This window comes from Glycine max, chromosome 18, assembly GCF_000004515.6.
Source record: "Glycine max cultivar Williams 82 chromosome 18, Glycine_max_v4.0, whole genome shotgun sequence".
NCBI classification, from domain to species: domain Eukaryota; kingdom Viridiplantae; phylum Streptophyta; class Magnoliopsida; order Fabales; family Fabaceae; genus Glycine; species Glycine max.
Genome location: NC_038254.2, coordinates 12206380 through 12226506, shown reverse-complemented (window position 1 = coordinate 12226506; position 20127 = coordinate 12206380). Strand labels below are relative to the sequence as shown.

Below are 20127 nucleotides of genomic sequence, written 5' to 3'. Positions count from 1 at the left end.
GTCCAGAAAAATAAAGTGAAAGGAAAGTGTGCTTGTTGTTTTGGCTCGAAATTTGTTCTATAATTGGTGTATATTTTATACCAATATTAGTTCTGAAATTTCAATTGAAAATTAGTGTGAAAACAAGTGCCAAAACTAGAGGTTTCTTGAGTCTTATTTTTTTTATTTTTTTACTCTACTCTAGAGCCATTCTAGGTTTATCTTTGAGTCCTAGCTTGCTTTTGTGTGCTTTTCATTGCTTTAATTGTTGAATAATCCTTGAAAATTTTTCTTGTTAAAACTATATTGGTTTAGCTTTCATTTCATTTTTTGGTCTTTGGTTATTGCTTGTCTCTTTGTTTCCTTGTTTATGAGTTGTCATATAGGGAATTGGAAAGAAGGATTGTTGTCATCCCTTGAAGAATTTGAATCAAGAAGCAAGGGGCCAACCATGTTAAGAGCTATTGGACTAAGAACCACTCTAAATTGAGTGAATCACCAAAGAGAGAACAACCACCAAAATTGAGGACCGTTTTGTAATTTTGGAATTGACAATTTACTTACCTTCATTGCTTTCAAGTTTTGTAACAAAAAGGCCTTTCATTGGAAGTGTGTTGGGAGCCTCCAATAGGTTACCAAACTTTCATTTGTGTGTATTAATTTTAGGCAATTTTCCCTTAGGATAGTGAGTGTTTTGTTGGGAACCTTAAATGTGGTCATCAAAACACTCCTAGGATCCGCCTAGTTTATATTTCTTGCACTTTAATTTCTTGCTTACTTTTATAGCTTATTTTCTTTACTAGTCACACCTAGTTTATCTTGTAATTACATTATACTTTCTTCTTGCTTATCACGCTTATTTTGAGTTCTTTTGAACCCTAGATTTTACCTTTTGCAAACCTCCAACAAGAAAGAACCACAACTTAGGAACCAACATGAGTCATCATTCATCTAGTGTTAATGGTGAAGGTACTAGTCATAAGGACCCTCTATCTAGAATCTTTGATGAGTTAAGTTCCCTCAAGTTATGGAAAGAAAAACTAGAAAGAAAAGAAAAAGGAAAAGAGAGGGTAGAAATAAATCAAGATGAGAGAGAACAAATAAGGAAAAAAGAAAGAAGGAAAATACTAAAAGAATTAAGAAAAGAAAAATATGCCTCCTATAGTAGTCATTACCCTTGTAAGAGCCTAAGTGAAAAACTTCGTGAATATTATGAAGGAAGGCATAGGTCACATCTTAGACCTCACTCCCATTGGAGAGAAAAGGAAAGAAAGCCTCAAGTGGCTAACATTAACCTCCCATACTTCCATGGGAAGGACAATGTAGAGACTTACTTAGATTGGGAAATAAGGGTAGAGCAACAACTTAAAAGGAAGTCTACTTCAAAATCTTATTGCCATCACTCTTATCCAAAGAAAGACCAAGGTCAAGGCATCTTAGGGGTGGCACCTTCTAAGCCCAAAGATGATAAGGGGAAGACAATAGAAAAGCAACCCCCTAAGGCTAGTATGCAAGAGAAAACTAGCTCTATAAAGTGTTTTAAATGTCTTGGAAGAGGACACATTACTTCTCAATGCCCCACCACAAAAACCATGATTATGAGGAGCCAAGACATTTATAGTAGCCAAGATGAGGCTACTACGTCACCTTCCTCTAGTGAAAGTGAAGAAGCAAAATTGGAAGAATCTAGTGAAGAAATCTACCCTCAAGAAGAAGGACAACCTTTAATGGTTAAGGAGGAGTGTAAGGAGGTAAGTGTCTCCTCCAAGAGGTTAGTTAAGAAGGAAAGTCATTTTGAAATAAAGACAAACATTAAAGAAACTTTCCCTCTTAGACAACCTCCACATCTTCTCCTTTGTAAAAAGACACTTGTTAGCACTACCTCACCTCTTGGGCTTGAGATTATTCCTCAATTAAAGGAGTTGTTGGATTAGGGTTTGGTTCGTAAGAGCTTAAATCCTTGTGCTTTGTTGGTGCCCAAAATAGGTATTATGAGGCACCAAATCCCTATGATAGGTGGTATGATGAATGTGTTGAGTGGTGCAACCCTTTTTTGTAAAATCACTCATGCATCCAACATCTTCATGATTTACATACATAGGGACTCATTAGGTAGGTTTGTTCTTATTTTTTGTTTCAATACAAACCTAGGTGCTCATATGGGACACCTTAGGTTTGTCATACTTTTTGGTAGGAGTAATCAAAATGAAAATATAAAAAAGGCACGTTTTATTGCATTACTTTCCTTAATTTTTTAAATGGTGATCAAGGGGTTCCCATAAATCCTAGGAGAATAAAGCTCATTCCTGAGTGGCCCACTCCACCAAGTATAAGGAAAATTTGGGGCTTCCATGACTTAACAAACTTTTACAAAAGGTTTGTCCTATATTTTTCTGTTGGTTTTGTGGAGGAAATTATAAAAAACAGAGGAGAGAAGAGAGACAATACGTATGCAGAGGAAATAGAATTATTCTATTCTAATTCAAATGGTTCTCAACAGTGATACAATAAATAGCAAAAGATAAACTAATTAGATAACAAGATATTAGCAAAACAGAATATTAAAACTAACATGCTCCTTAAAGATAGGAACCACTTATTGATTAGGCTAATCCATTAAAACTGACTTACCCCTAAAATATAGGAAATCAACTTATTTACTAAATCCTAATTTAAAAATTGAAAAATAAAATATTATGCAGTTACAAAAGTATATCTTCAACACTCCTCCTTGCTTTTGGAACTGCAAACTCCAATTCTTTGAGGTCAAGTTTGTTGATAGGTAGTGACTTTGTAAACATGTCAGCCAATTGATCTTTAGACTTGCAGTAAATTAAGTTCACTTCTCCACTTTGTTGCATCTTTATCAAATAATAAACCTGGATGTTGAAATGTTTAATCTTCCCATGACACACGGGATTGTTTGCAATAGCAATGGCTACTTGATTGTCAACAAAAATTCCAGTTTTGTTCTTTTTAGAAAATAGAATGTTTGACCTTGTTGAAGTGAGATATATTGGACATCCAATCAAGCTCCCACAATATCCTTCATCAATGTTATCAACACCTTCTTCTTTTCTGAACTTCTCCTTTTGATTCATTAGTGTGCTAGCAGATTTGCATTCCTCCATTTGAAACTTCTTCAAATTTTCTTTTGCATATTTTCTTTTTTTCATGTTTAGCATTCTTTCAAGATGGCAATGATCAAGTCTCTTGTGCCAGAGTTCTGTGGGTGTGACTTGAGTGAAATAGGCTGTATGCTCCTCCTCTGCTGGATCAAATGAAAAGCTTTTACCTTTCATTTTAACCCTTAGAATTTCCCGGCCAAAATTGTCATAGATAAAGCAATGTTGATGTTCAAAGGACACTTTAAATCCCTTTTTAATCAACTGACCTACGCTTAGCAAGTTTTGGTCAATGTTAGGTACATAAAGAACATCTGATATTAATTTGATACCTGAACACGTTGAAATTGCAACAGTTCCTTTTCCTTTTACTGGAATATAGCCACCATTCCCAATTCTGACCTTTGAGACATTAGTTGGCTTCAAATCCTTGAATAGAGTCTTATCATATGTCATGTGATTCGTACAACCACTATCAATCAACCAACTTTCCCTTGATTCACTACTCAAAAAGCATGTGGCCACAAACAATTGGTCCTCTTCTTCTTGATTAGCAATCTGAGCTCCCTTATCATGGGGATTTTTGTTGGCGCAGATCACCGCTTCATGCCCTATCTGATTGCACTTGTTACATTTTGCATTTGGTCTCCTCCAACATTTGAAAGGTGCATGACCTTTTTTGCCACAATGCTGACAAGGTGGATAATTTTTCTTTTTATCCTTATCTTTGTTTTGGTTGTTTGCACTATTTTCGCTGCTTGCTGGTTGATTCTTCTTGAAAAAATCCTTTTTGCTTTCATCAACTTCATGATGTTTGGCGGGCAAAGCACCTTCGACAACACGATCTTGCCTCATCAACCTTCGCTGCTCTTGAGCTTGCAGGGCATGTAGCACTTCTGCCAATGTGATTTTCGACATATCCTTTGTGTTCTCCAATGAAGCTATAGATGCTTCATACCTCTCCGGCACCGTTACCAAAATTTTCTCTACAATTCTCGAATCAATAAAATCACTTCCCAACAACTTTATCTTGTTGGCAATACCCAACAATTTGTTTGAGTATTCTTTGATTGTCTCTGACTCTTGCATCCTTTGAAGCTCAAATTCCTTCCTTAAATTCAGCACTTGCATGCTTCGTATTCTATCATCTCCAGCGTATTCCTCTTTCAAATAATCCCAAATTGCTTTGGGTGATTTAAGAGTCATGATTCTGATGAATATCATTTGTGAAACACCAGTGAACAAACATGACCTCGCCTTTGCCTTCTTCATCTTTCTTTCCTTGTGATTTTTAATTTGGGCCATGGTGGGATTTTCAGGCAGCGGAAATATTTCATAATCCTCTTCCACAGCATCCCATAAATCCAAAGACTCCATGTAGGATTGCATTTTCACTTCCCAAAGATCATAATTCTCTCCATCAAAGATTGGAAGAGTTATGTGGGAAAAACTTGCTTCACCTTCCATGGTAGAAGTCCTGTAAGAATAAGGCTCTCGATACCAATTGTTGGTTTTGTGGAGGAAATTATAAAAAACAGAGGAGAGAAGAGAGACAATACGTATGCAGAGGAAATAGAATTATTCTATTCTAATTCAAATGGTTCTCAGCAGTGATACAATAAATAGCAAAAGATAAACTAATTAGATAATAAGATATTAGCAAAATAGAATATTAAAACTAACTTGCTCCTTAAAGATAGGAATCACTTATTGATTAGGCTAATCCATTAAAACTGACTTACCCCTAAAATATAGGAAATCAACTTATTTACTAAATCCTAATTTAAAAATTGAAAAATAAAATATTATGCAGGTACAAAAGTATATCTTCAACATTTTCTATACTTGTAGCACCACTCATTGAGTTGGTGAGGAACCATGTTCCCTCATGGGAAGATTTCCAGGAAATTGATTTTCAGACCTTACCTTACTCCAACATACCAAACACCACTAATATACATGTTTTTATTCTTTTTACAGGTGTTGAGGGAAGAAGCCTAGAGTTTCAAGAACCTCTAGATTTGAGGTCAAATCCTTTTCAAAGAGGAGGGAATGATGCAATCCTACCCGTCAAGGGCATTGGCTAGAAGACTCCAAGAAGATTGGGCCAGAGATGCAAGAGAAGGCCCTAGGGTTCTCATGAGTCTTAGGGTAGATTTCGGGCCCATGGGCTAAATATGAGCCCACTTATCTTTGTACGTATTAGATTAAGGTTTCATTATTTTTTAGCCTTGTATTTAGGGCTCCATAATATAGGTAGGGTACCCTAAAAATATAGGATTTTTCAGCCCTTGTATTTTAGGGCACCTAGACTAGTTTTTGTATTAGGGGAAGTTTTGTAATTTCACATGCATTAAGTGAATATTTGATGTGTGTGTTGGGAAATAAATTTAATTTAATTGAGAGAAGCCCAATCCAATTAAATTTTAGAGGGGGAGGTGAGCATTTGCTTGCTACTCCCCATTGTCACATCATATAGTCACACTTTGTGCATGTCCTTCATATTTTACACGTCTCATGACACCTAAGCACACTTAGTGGAGAATCTTGAGCTTGATCTTAGATTAGTGGGCTGAACCATAGCTAAAATTCACTAATAATATTTGCCACTGTTCTTATATCTTCATAATATGTAGGCCATTTGCACACTGTCAGCATCATCATTAGGTAATACAATTCCCCAAGGGTAGGTGAAATCCAAATTAACCTGTGAACCCTTTTTTGCTTGCTTTCCAACACCCGTCTCTTTTATTATATACAAACTTTGTCACAAATTCTGGATAAGTTAACTTCCTTGCTTCAACATAGATTCTATTAGCATTCATCCAAGAAGTGAACATTGATTTTGATACAGTAGGTTTTGAAAGTAGGTCATTAATATCCTCATGATCATGATAGTATACCGAATATTGGCTAGGTAGGTGAAAGAATAGCCTTTCAATGGCTGGTTTCCTGGCATGGATTGGAAAAGCAAAAATTCGCTATACTGCTTCACACAATGTTATATACCTGGAATATATAAACACATAATGTAATAAATGTGGGAAATAAATAATATTTCTTTTGTAAAAATTAATTTGTGATAGACCTGCAATCTAGGAAGTGTTTGATTTCATCTAAATTCTTATGAACATCTTCTTTGTTCTCAATAGTAGCCGTAATTTTATCATAGCCTTTATTGATATATTTAAAGAGGTATTTAATTGATGTGCTTTGATTGCACCATTCAATATTAATGTAAGCTTGATATCTGAGTAGAAGTGTTGGATTATATGGAACAACACTGTAGTTGTCTAAAATAACACCACTTTTTAGGATTGTGTTACTAGTGTCCTTGCGCCTATAGATTGGATATCCATCAGAATCAACCACAGTGCAAGTCTGGAATTTCTTAGGATAGAATATTGAACACTTTCCATCCTTCATACAGGGTGATGATCGGTTGGCTATGCCACATGGACCGTGTATCATGTGTGTTTGGACCAGCTGGTAAAGTTCATTTTGCTCATTCTTTGATGGCATCTCAGCACATATAATGTTGTCAATATCTTTAGGTGTTGGATACTTGCTCGATGGATGCAAAAATAGGAGCAAATGTGCATGTGGCAGTCCACTTTTTTGGAATTCAATGGTGTACGTGTCTACCAAGAAAAAATCAATAAAATGTTAGCCAACATTTTATGTTAATTTTTTTAAAAAAGTTCAAAAAACAAAAAAATAATTAAATATCAATATATATAATGAATAAGGATAAAATAATTATTAATATTACTTACATGCCAAAACCTTCCCTAGGAGATGGAGTTTTGTCAAATCAGCTAACATTTGTTCGAATTTTATTTTAAAAACTCGGGACAAAATATGAGGATGATCAGTTGGCTGTAGATTCATTGGTGCTAATAACCTTGGAATCTCAGGCCAACTTGGGTTGCAAGTAAATGTTATAAATAAGTCAGGAAGCCTACATAACTACATATGGCCATACCATCGAAGTACAATTGATCCATGTACCTACGACTGCCAACAAATGTAGAAGGTAAAATGACCCACTTGCCTCTGTTTGACCCTTGAATAGCACCATGGTTAGATGTTTCATGCATATCACAATATTTGTTCACCCTTAATTTTGATTGGTTTCTTCTGATGAATGAAAGTCTCTCTGATTCTACCACGGTATAGCCATCAACAATAAATTGTTGGAATAGTCTCCTTGAATGTAAAATTGTTTGCGCTTCCATGGGTCTGAATTAAAGCCTAAAGCAAAACCATTCTCTTATAGTAAGTCACACCCGTTTTTGAGATTGATTCATTGATGTGTTTCGGTGGAGGACATCATGCCTATATCCATCCTCGCCGTATGGAAATAAAAGAGGGTATTGTAGGGCTAGATAACTGGTGTGTAATTCATTTATCCTCTGCAACTGTCCAGTTTGTGTTTCGAGAATGATATCCTGTGTCAAACCTACCTCAGCATCCCCAGTAATAAGTGTAGCAACTTCAGAGACTGTTGGTATATTGTCAATTCTTCCATCCTTCTCTCTATTAGAAATGAGCTTCAATTTAACATCAGGAACAACTTTATCTTTTAATATATCCCTAGCCATTCGAAAGCATTTTGCATGTGAATTACAATGATCCAACATTTTTGATAGTTCAGACACTATATGTTGGTCAATATTTGTCCAGCCTCTATGTATAAACAAAGAAATGAAATCAGTTAAGGTTTAGATGTTAAAATATAAAATGAAGTAAGGCATAAAAAACACACATTATAGGGAGAAAACGTGTTTATACATACTTGACTGTTTGAAGTCTATTTTGTATTTCATGTTCAATGTCGTATATGTACAATTGTGTGAATTTTGGTTGTTTTATGGGCATTGGTAATAGACTTTCAATCCTATGATATGGCTGGCCTTGGATACGAATTGTTGGCGGTCCTCTTCCATCATTAATAGAGTTATCAAGTTTTGCTCCAGGAGATGTAAATGCAAACATCATATTGTAAATTCGAATGTTTTGCTGAAATTTTCTACTATCAATTGAATGGTTATCAAATAATAAATATTGCAGCAATGAAGGTGGTGTTTGTAATAATGGAAGCTGGACCTTGCCGTTACCACAACACAAACGAAACTTTGGATTGGTACCATGCCTATGTTTAAGCATTCTTTCGCCATACCACATCATTGTTTGGCATTGATTACACAACATTATTGGATCTCCAATATCTAAATAGCCTGACATAATTAAATAAGAACCACTATTAAGGATACAATTAATCCGAAGTTTTAATTCTTTGTCAATTTCATATTCTTCATATTATATATAGAATAAACAAATTATAGTGTACATGAGTATGACTCACCTTCTGAGAATACTTGAATTGAAACATGATTGTTTGTAAAATCAATGTTATGGTCACTGATAGCCAAATTAGAATTTGTAATCAAGTAAAACAATGAATCAAAATGACAATTAATTATTTATAATGCTATGAAATTGAGTTCCTAACCTTCTAAAGAGTTAGATTCTAGTTTTGTGGATTCATCTGAAGTTGATACATTGTAATTGTAGTGGCTACCATAATGGCTTTGACTAACAGAGTTAAAATTTTGTGTGACAACACTTGAAGCCATTGCTAGTTTAGTTTTGTTTCCTCTGAAATTGAATATGGCTTGTACTTGATTGAGTGTTTTTGTGATTGTTATGCCTATTATAAGTAGATGAAGTAACATTTGTGGATGAAATTGTTGCCTGGTTTTGTAGTAAATTGGGTGTCCCAGAATTGGAATACTCTCTATTTAATTTTTTTTGCTGCAAAATGTCCCTTCGTTTAATGCGTGCAGCTACTGTAGTATAATGCCTTGTATTGTTATGATTATCCATCTGGTAAAGGAAATTTGGTAGATAAGGTTAGACAGAAAGTGAGTCCCAGAATATAGAGTATTACTAACCAGTGGATGGATATAGGATCATGGAGGGTAGTGTAGTTATACTTCCTTTGTGTGTACACTGTGATAGGAAAAAGGGATGAATTTTTGGGGCATGGAATGGAGTGGAGCTATAGTAAAGGTGAGTATATGCACTATATTAATCCACACATGCATCAATCAAATTAGGAAGGAGATGGTGTAAGGTGTGACCCCCAACCCAGCGGAGTGAGAAAATCAAACTAGGAAGGAGATGTTGTAAGGTGTGACCACCAACCTAGTTGAGAGTGAAAAATCATGTATTAATCCACGTATACATTAATTAAAATAAAAAGAGAGAGAAAAATATGTAAGGAAATGAGAGAGGGAAAAAAAAAGGCATTTTTTATCAAAAAATTTGGTGGCTGTTTTATTAAGTTTCTATATAATGTTGTCCATTAAAATTTTAAAAGATTAAAAAAATTATAAACAATTTAAGATTATGCATATCAAAGACATGTGTAGGAAGAAGAATCTAGAAGATAAGAAAGTGAAGTAACTGATCATGTAGGCAATGAAGAGCCATTGTTGTTTTTGCTTCTTTACTGGAAGCTTTTGTATAATGTTGCATATTAAAATTTTTAAGATTAAAAAAATTATAAACAATTGAAGATTATGCAGATCAAAGACATGTGTAGAAAGAAAAATCTAGAAGATAAGAAATTGAACTAACTAATCATGCAACCAGCGAGGAGCTACTGCTGTTTTTGCTTCTTTACTGCGACTAATAAAACCCTCAGTCTGCATCAAGGAAATGGATATGAACACACAACCCAACTGAGAGAGAAAAAGCATAAGGGAGACCGGAAAATATCTAACCAATGAAATAATTGTTTTTTGTTCTTCTAAAACTCTTTGACATTTTGTTTTGTTTCAAATAGTTCACTTTTACAGAGTTTCTTTTCTTGATCTGCGGTGGTTGAAATCTTCGTATCACTCGTGGCAATAGTAGGTGGAAGGAAGGGGAAACAGCTGAAGGCAACCTTAACTTGCCATCATATGGTTCCATGTGGACTGTGGCATGCCAAATTACTCTTATACCCTTCGAACAAGTAAACTTTCTCTATTTTTTGTTTAGTTTTTAGCACATACTATGTTCTTTGTTTAGTTTTTGGTTATTGAGTTTTTTTATCATCATGAAATAAAAATAGAATAATTGGAACAAAATATTCTTTTAATAACATTGGTATTGGATTATAACATTGGGCATTAAAGCATGTAATTTCAAGTACACACAACCCAAATGAGAGAGAAAAAGCATAAGGGACAGTGGAAAATATCTAACCAATAAAATAATTGTTTTTTTCTTCTTCTATAACTCTTTGACATTTTTTTTTGTTTCAACTTAATAATAATCCAACTACCTTTGAGTTATGATACTTGGTATTGTGTTGATTATTTACAAATTTTATTTTAGATTATTTAGACTTTATAAATTTAAGTCAAATTAGAATTGAGCTTCAAACAAATTAATTAAATATAACAATAAAATTTCAGTATGAAATTATTAGTTCAAAATAAAAGGTATAAATAATTACATTCTTGTTGAATTTTTTTTATCATCAGGAAATAAAACAAATAGAAGGATTTCAATATACTTTTAAAATGCAAGTATAGTTTCACAAATACTTGCACTTAGTGATGCTTATCATTATTGTTAAATTCAACTTAATGTACTAATCAAATCATGTTGATAAAAGTAAGAGCTTGAGAAGAAAGGAAAGTGGAAGAAATATTTAAATCATTCACTCCAATTTGCAGCTTATAAAGAAACTAAAGAAGTTAGTCTCAAACCAAAGATCTTTCTTGTGTTCGGCCTAATGTTTAAGAACATCATCTCCACTTTGATTTTAACCATTTTGCAAGTACTTGGTGCGTATTATATTTTTGTTATGAAGGAAGTAAACTAAACAAATAGTTCGCTTTTACAAAGTTTCTTTTCTTGATCTGTGGAGGCAGAAATCTTTGTATCACTCGTGGCAGGAGTAGGTGGAAGGAAGGGGCATCATAAAATTTCCTGGGACAAACACAATAAAAAATATTACTTGTGGCAACAGCTGAAGACAACCTTGCCATCATATGCTTCCATGTGGACTGTGGCATGCCAAATTACTCTTCTACCCTTCGAACATGTAAACTTTCTCTGTTTTTTGTTTAGTTTTTAGCACATACTCTGTTCTTTGTTTAGTTTTTGGATATTGAGTTTATTTATCATCATGAAATAAAAATAGAATCATTGGAACAAAATATTCCTTTAACAACATTGGTATTGGATCATAACATTGGGCATTAAAGCATGTAATTTTAAGTACTACATGGTTAATTGCCTAAGAACAAAATATACACACAAAAAAAAAACAGCTTAGAAAGTCTTGACACACAAGATCCATGACCATGACACCTAAACCACCATTGATATCTGATTAATTGTCTAAGAATAAAATGTACAAACCAAAACAAAATAATAAGTTAGAAAGTCTTGACACATATGATCTTAAACCATGACACCTGAAGCATAATTCAGACGTCCAACTATTCATTCATTCTTGATATGCTTCTTGGTAGTTGAGAGCTGAGCAGAAAGAAATTGTTTAGGAAAATTATCATCTGGAAAGACCTCAATTGAACCAGAGTAACAGGCATTTCAGCTTGTGAATCATGGTTAGGTACTTCATCCACAACTTTCTTGGTTGGAGTTGCAGCCATTGCAAGCTCTGGATTATGATCTGATATTGCGGAGAGTGATTGCTATGTAAAAAACTAACATAATAATTGAATTTGAGTTAAGCTATAATTATAAATAATTTATTAATATGCACAAAAAGTATAGATACATTGAATAAATGAATTTAATTTAATGTTACAATGAAAATATTTTTTAAATACAATAGATACGTGCATCAAATTGTAAGACATAACTTACAGTTTCATATTGAAAGAAATCATCTTTATTGTTGGACAAAGGAACCTGATGTCTAGTTGTATCCTATCATAAGCAGTGGACCAATAAATTTTATACAATGGATAATAAAATTTATAGATGTTCCTACTACCTCAACTTCAAAAGAAAATCAAACTTGAGCTTCAACTGAATCCTATCATAAAGTACGAAGGAAATAAAGTTATTTACTCATACTAAGCCTTAATAAATTATTGAGATAATATTGACAGTACTTCCACATTTGGCAGTAAATCCAAAATTGCTTGCATTAGTTCAGGATCATCAGATATTTTTTTCACAGATGAATTCCTATATTTGGGCTGGACCTTGATTTTAAATGAAGAGTACAACCTAAAAGATTGTCGAGTGGATATGGGAACACATTACTGCTTTTATCACCACCATTAGATAGACATAAACAAAACAATTAACATATTAGGGAAGCAGTCATAATAATATAAATAAAAAGAAAGATAGGAGTAAGTGAAACATATAAACACATACAACAAACATCATGTCGTTTAATTCTTGTGTAGATTTCCCTATAAGTTCTATGCACTCACGGTCCCAGAGTACAAAATTGGAACTTTGTTTCTTGTGATACACCATCACTTCTAGCTTATACCTTTTACACACAAATACAATTGGCTCACAAAAGAATTTAACAATAAAATAAAATCTAATTTAATGTGTAATTGTGACACCCTCTACCCCTCACATATATATTAATAAAGTAATAAAAATTCAAATATTAATTAAAAGTATTTTTAAAACATTTTTAAATACAAGCTTTTCAAATGGGTAAAAGGCTCACATTCACTTTCTTCTACATCATATTCAAACTTGTCCAAATAAATAATAAAGTCATCTCGACTCAAAGAAAGTCATATAAGTCTCATACAATTAATATAGAACCTATATCCTAATGTCACATCCTATCAGAGCGTGGTGTTCCCGTGTCCTCTAGCATGAGGTTCTTCATAGTCATCCACCTATTCATCTGCTCCCCCGAATACAAAGTTCAAGATCATCACAGGATCCAAACACAAACAGCAAACCGGGAGTGAGTTATCACATTGCTAACTACTAGAGAGAAACAACACAACATATAGTAGCCAAATACAATTTACTTAGCATATCTCACATTATTTCATCACTTTGTCATTCATCAATCACACCTTTCAATCATCAATCATTATACACAGGAATCACACACTCCGATCAAGACATAATAACACATCAATTTCATAATAAACAATTAGCAAGCGTATGCGACAGTTATGCTAAGACTGAAGCCTATATATGCAATGTGGTACCATGTCAGTGAAAAACCACCCTGGGGCGCTTAGGAGCACATAACAAGACACACCACACAATGGGTTTGTCAGGTCACTCTCACTAAGTAAGATCATAGGGAGACCAGTCAGGGTCACGATGTTTTGCGAGAATGCTCCAACCATATGGGATCAACATAGGCTTAAAGGAGCACTCAAACCCGGTGACCCCCAAGGCCTACACTCCGAAGAGTCCGTCAGGGCCTCTCCCTCTTGATTCAGGTCCAACCCCTAAAATTATTTTAGCACACAGACTCTATCTATGAACTGTACAAAACACACGACTCCTCAATTGTTCTCAAAATAATTTTAACTCGTCGCCCTTTAAGGGTCCTATCATTAACTCGTCGCCCTTAAAGGGACTTAACATTAACTCGTCGCCCAAAAAGGGACTTAGCATCAACTCGTCCCCCTAAAAGGGACTTAACATCAACTCGTCGCCCTAAAAGGGACTTAACATCAACTCGTCGCCCTAAAAGGGACTTAGCATGAACTCGTCGCCCTTTAAGGGACTTATGATCGTGTGATTGTACAATTCATAGTTCACAACTCGATGCACATATATATCTCAATCATATACATACTCAATTTATCACATACACTTAATCCCAATCACAATGGTATAATCTCAATTTAACATGTTATCACACCTCATGAATCATGTACACTTTACCTATGAACTATGCAATACATAATTCTACTCAATTGTTTTCAAAATCATTTTAACTCGTCGGATTCCCACAGTGGATCCCATCACAATACTCGTCGCCCTTAAAGGGTCTTACAATTGTGTGATTGCACAGTTCATAGTTCACAACTCAATACACACATCTCATCTCAATACACATGTATTTCATCATCCGTCACATGTTCAATTTATCACATACTCACAGTTTGAATCATCATTTCATAACCTCAACATAACAATTTATACAAAAGATTTCATCACAACATGGGGTGTAAAATCCCTGAAATAGTTTCTTACAATTATATCAAAATCAATTAATCAAATTCATGGGTTAAACACAAAGACATCAAGAGCACTCAAGTTTATCAATCAATTCTCATCAGGACATCAATTGGTACATAGAACACAATAATATTATATTTATAATCATAAAGAGAAAATTATAATTCAATAAACATCCCAAAATAAACCCAAATTTAGTTCTCTAAGGATCCCTACTCATGTTCATTCTAATCCCCAATTGCGATAAACTCATCCCTTACCTCTGAGCGGACTCACGTGTCTTCAGCCAGCGATAGTAGCATCTCTAATGATTCCTTGAGATTCCTTCAGTTATTCCTCCGACTGCTCCGATAGAATTTCCAAACGTCAGAGAGATGGAGAAGAGATTGAAACCTCCACTTGTACTGTCTTCATGAGTTTCCTTTTTCTCCCTCCACGAACATTATCTCACAAATCCCAACGGTCAAAGCGTGCTCAATTGAATTTCAAACAACATATACAAATTTCATGAAAATCCAACGGCTAAAGAAACCGGGATCGTAGTTTTACCGAGACAGTTTTGGGTTTCTGCGGGAAACTAAAATGCTACAATGCGAAGGGTTTTCCTCTAAGCTAAGATATGATTTTAAAATTCCCAACGATGAGAATGTTCGGAATTGGGTTGCGAACATGATACTCAAATTTCACGACGATTCAACGGTGAACGGGTTCAAGATCATCATTTTTCTGAGACAGGTTTGGTGGGCTGCGGGAAAAAGAGTGGGTTTTTGAAGGAGAAGGAGAAAAACGAAAATGAGGGAAAGAAGAGGCACCGTCAGTGTAGAAACTGACCTAACGCTATTTATAGCTAGGTTTACTCTATTTATTTATTTATTATTTTATAAAAGCAAACTTTATTTTATTCTCTATCAAACAAATAAATAAAATACCCTTTTTATTTTCTCTCAAATCATTATTTTAATTAATAATTATATCTCCTTATTTATTTATTTACAAAATCTCATCATTTTTTTTAAAACTCTATTTATTTATAAATAACAATCCTTTTTAATCTAGTTTACGAAAATTGGGATGTTACAGTAATGGTAAACTAAAAGTACACAACCTTAATATACTCCCTTCATTGTATTTGCCACATGAACATTTGAATGGTTCATTTTCTAGTACAACACTCTTGTTGCACTTCATGCATGATGCATAACACCATCCATGATTCTTCATGATTATTCTTCTAATAGTGCCAATAGTAACACAATCTGTTACCTATTCAGCCAAGTAATTATAATAGTCAATAGTTGGCTAGATCAATTAATCATGTCAAATTAAGTAATGGAGAATACATATAACAGAGTACCGTGGTAATGTCATTGATTTCAGAGAGACTCTTCACCTCTACTTTGTAAAAGAACTTTTCTTTCTCTGAATATTGTGATGATCCAGAAGATTGTGACAGGCTACAACCCTTTTGTGAAGAGCTTTGTGTTAGAACCCCAATATAGGTAAGCTAACACCAACTCTGTTGTTACAGCAAATAAAAAATGATGATTAAGTACGATAAACACATATCCATGATAACTACATACAAAGAAAAGAGAGCCCACAAAGTAACTGACCTTTCTTTAAATTGTTGTATTTCAGGTAATGATTCATTAATCAACAGCTTTGAGCCCTGCCATGTGTTAGTTATTGTAATTGGGTAAACTCCTGTCAATTTAATAATAGGAAATAAGTTAAAAGATTAAGTAAAATAAAAAATATAACCAAGCCACCATTTTAATATAAAAAACAAATCAAAAGTGAAAAACTCTGTGCCTCTTTGATGTGAGCGTGTCTTAACATAATAACCACCGTCTCCATACCACCACCAGTCTCTTTCAAATAATTAACAAATTGTAAATAGAGGTCATCCCAAAGAGTATAAAAATTTTAATTTTGTAAATCTCATACTAAGTAGATAAAGGATAATAAATAGATAGAGATAGTTTTTGCACCTTAGATCTTTCAAGGTAAAGACTACCCTCTTTGGACTAATTAAAACATGGTGAGATGTCAACTCATGAACAACACCAATGACATCTAAAATATGAAAGAAAAGAGGGAAAAAGATAATAATTCATATACATCCTTACTAAATAAAATAACTGTAGACAAAAAATATAAGATATTGAAACTTGTTCGACAATAAATAGCATTACCAACTAACAAATCGCGTCGGTAGGTTCTAGCAAGGATATCAACAAAATTAACAAACTCATATGCCTTTAAAGGGATATTAGGAAGGTCCACTTCTATGACAATAGTGACACCAGTAAAAATCAACTTATATGGATGCAAACATAGCTTATACTGGCCCTCGTTGTTAAAAATTTTAAAGTTGTGCATCATATAAGTGTTGTTCTCCTTTAGAGTCAATTTCCATGTCTTTAACTCCTCTTTTCTTATAAGGACATGAATCTTGTCAACCTGCAAGAACAAAAATCATAGTCCAAAGGTAATAATCAGAAAACAAATTATTATAACACCATACAATATCTATTAACATAAGAAAGTTAAATAAGACAACATTTTCATCCATGATAATCATTTCAGCTTGTTCAAATTTATCTTTAGTTTCAACAAACCACAGGTCTATGATTCTAACGACAAGCTTCAAGGTATCCTTTGTGTTATCGATATCCCTTATGAAATCCCTACGACGTGCCATGCCTGGAGAAAATAAATAAAAAAATAATCAACAACCAATAACAATAATCTCTCTGGCACAATTTGGCAAGATGATCAAACACAAAATCAGCTCGTAAATTAGTCTTTTGTGCAATACCAAAACATATAGAGAAAATGCTCACCTTTTGTTTTGTAACTATTTTTTTTTTTTGCAGAAAACCAAAATCGCCTCTCCCACCCAAAGCACGATCACCAAATGCAATACGTATCTAAACAGAGAAGCAAAACTAGTCACGTACATCAATCAAAATAAAAAGAGAGAGAAAAAAATATCTAGGGAAATGAGAGAGGAAAAATCTAAAAATATGTATGAATCCAATTTTTATCAAAATCTGGAGGTTGGGGGAAAAAAACCAGTTTTTACCACTAAATTTGGTGGTTGTTTCATTAAGTTTTTATATAATGTTGTGCATTAAAATTTTCAAGATTAAAAAATTAAGAACAGTTGAAGATTATGAAGATCAAAGACATGTGTAGGTAGAAGAATCTAGAAGATAAGAAAGTGAACTAACTGATCATGCAACCAACGAAGAGCTATTGTTCTTTCCACTTCTTTAGTGGAAGTTTCTATAAACATAAATAGTTGAAGATTATGCAGATCAAAAACATGTGTAGGATGAAGAATCTAGAAGATAAGAGAGTGAACTAACTGATCATGCAACCAGCGAAGAGCTCCTGTTGTTTCTGCTTCTTTACTGGGACTAATAAAATCCTCGGTCCGCATCAAGGAAATGGAGGTGAATACCCAACCCAGCTGAGAGAAAAAAGCATAAAAGAGAGTGTAAAATATATAAGAAAATGAGAGGGGGAAAAAAGGTAGAACCACACTGGATACTGGATATTGAGAGAGGAAAAATCTAGAACCATAGGAATACAATGCTTGAACACGTGATCTGTGCTTTCAGTACTCCTTAGTGTATAATATGGAAGGAATCAAGTGATGTGCACATCGAATACTACACGTGATATGCACTTTCACTTTTCTTTAGAAAGAGGTAAGAAGATCAATAAGCCAAAAAGACCAAAAAAATTGACATGTGTCAATCAACTAAAGAGGGCATAAATGTATTTTCATATGTCTACAATTTTCATATATGTTTAATAGATATGTTCAATATAAACATCGACAACCAGAACTTTAAAGCTAGCTAAATATAATGCCATTGAGAAATTAACCACACAAAAAGAATTGAATAATTGCAAATAGCTGGAATTGATCATTTTCAAAATAAAATCGAAAGTCTTGTAATGTATATGTATGCAAAACTCAAGCAAATGACATATTTAATTATAACAACATTAATCATAATAGATAAATCAAATTGAAATAGAGAAAATAATAGAGAGAAAGTATTGATAATGTGTTAAATATAATATGACTCGTGAGGAGAATAATAGAGAGAAAGTAGAAAAGACAAGAATGTAAAGAGAATGATAATTGTTTGCATTCATTCCAAGAAGAGTAACCTATTTATAGATACAAAAGATAAAGAAGTTACAAAAGATAAATACAAATGAAGATAAATAACCAAAGATAAAGGAAGATATGAACATCCACAAAAGATTATTCATAATAGAATAACATTTTTTGCAAAATTGAGTAGGCATATTTGCACTTACAAGAATAAAAAAATTACTGGAAATCATGCTAACATTTAAATTTTTGGATTAAATTAATTTTATTTAATTCATTATTATATTGGTAAATATAAATTATAAAATTTTTCTTAAACCTGGAATGTTGATATTATATCTGTAAACTTAGTAATATATAAATCATATATATCATGTATAAAATTAAACTATAGAGATGAACATTTTTTATTAAATAAAGAATGAGAATTTTCACTTAACTCATAGCAAGGAAAGAACAATTTATCTAAAACTACATTAACATTTGTTAGAGTTAAATTAATGTTTTTAATTTATTGTTAGTATACTGTTAATATAAATGCAAATTCTCTTGTTTAATAACATGTGACTCAATTAATTTATTGAATATGTTATTTTATCTAAACATGGGATGAACAGTGTCTTTTGACATGAAACAAGGAAATTTATGAATTATATTTCTTTAACTAAAAAAATTGCTTGATGCATGATTTATTGTAAAATTTTATATTATCTTACAAAATTGGGCAAAAAGCTTCGGCAATAAATATTTAAATTACTTTGGCATTTAAGAAACTTTTTTTATTACAATTACAATTTTATATTTTTTAACCTAATAAAAAATAAATTTTTAAATCAAATTTTTGAGATGAACATTTTTTATTAAATCAAGTAAGAGAATTTACACTTACGAGAGAGAAAAATTTACCTAAAATTAAATTAATAGTTAAATTATCAAAGTGAAATTACATTTTTTTAATTTAATGTTACTGTACTTTTCATATAAATAAAAAATTTCTTGCTTAGTGACATGAGACTTAACTAGTTTATTGAATGTTATTTTATCTAATATGAGATGAATATTTTCTTATGAGATGAAGCAAGAAAAAATATAAAAGCATAGGTTTGATTCATGATTTACTATAAAATTTAACATTATCTTACAAATTTGGACAAGAAGCTTTTTAATTAAGATATTAAATTGTTTTGGCTTTTTAAAATAAATAGATGTTTTTTCTTACTAACATGAGATTTACATTACTACAAAAAAGTCTTTCAAAATCAATTTTTTAATATTTTTCACGACGGTTTCAACTGTCTTTGAATTTACCGTTGTAGAAAGTGAACTCTTTCTACGACGATTTTTAAATCATCTTAGAATGTCTATTTTTACATCGATTGTTTTAGAAACCATCTTAGAATGTGTTATTCTTGTTATTAAAACATGTTTAAAATATGAGGTTTTAAAGATGATTTTTCCGTCTTAGAAAGCTGACATTCTAAGACAGTTTTTTGAAAAAACCATCTTAGAATGTACATTTTTTAAGATTATTTTTAGAAATCGATGCTGTTTATTTTTTTAATATTTATTTTGATAATTTAGGTCATGAAGAACGAGTGAAAAGAGAAACTCTGATTTTTCAAGAGAAGAAAAAGTACAAGGCTTAAGGGAAGGACAAAATTAAAATTG

At 32.8% G+C, this 20127-nt stretch overlaps 1 protein-coding gene across 2 annotated transcripts; it reads right to left on the bottom strand.

Annotated features, from left to right (window-relative positions):
* Positions 1–15597: 15597 nt before the first annotated feature.
* On the bottom strand, positions 15598–17917 carry LOC100806996 (uncharacterized). Of its 2 annotated transcripts, XR_005889542.1 has the most exons (7): positions 17696–17917; positions 17168–17254; positions 16885–17027; positions 16517–16784; positions 16313–16397; positions 15935–16025; positions 15598–15837 (listed from the first exon to the last, which is right to left on the bottom strand). XR_005889542.1 is itself a non-coding variant. In XM_041011748.1 (6 exons), exons 3-6 carry the CDS (start codon positions 17023–17025, stop codon positions 15804–15806), a joined length of 534 nt encoding a protein of 177 aa, XP_040867682.1. In that variant the 5' UTR covers positions 17026–17027; positions 17168–17254; positions 17696–17917; the 3' UTR covers positions 15598–15803. The 2 variants fall into 2 exon arrangements, 1 of the variants encoding a protein (XP_040867682.1); XM_041011748.1 differs by lacking the exon at positions 16313–16397.
* Positions 17918–20127: the final 2210 nt, after the last annotated feature.

Coding starts and splice junctions, on each gene's coding strand:
- LOC100806996 (XM_041011748.1), bottom strand. CDS start 17,025: ATGGCACGTCGTAGGGATTTCATAAGGGATATCGATAACACAAAGGAT. Junction 16,785..16,884: donor TGATTATCATGGATGAAAAT/GTTGTCTTATTT, acceptor TTGTTCTTGCAG/GTTGACAAGATTCATGTCCT. Junction 16,026..16,516: donor CCGACGCGATTTGTTAGTTG/GTAATGCTATTT, acceptor TTAAATTGACAG/GAGTTTACCCAATTACAATA.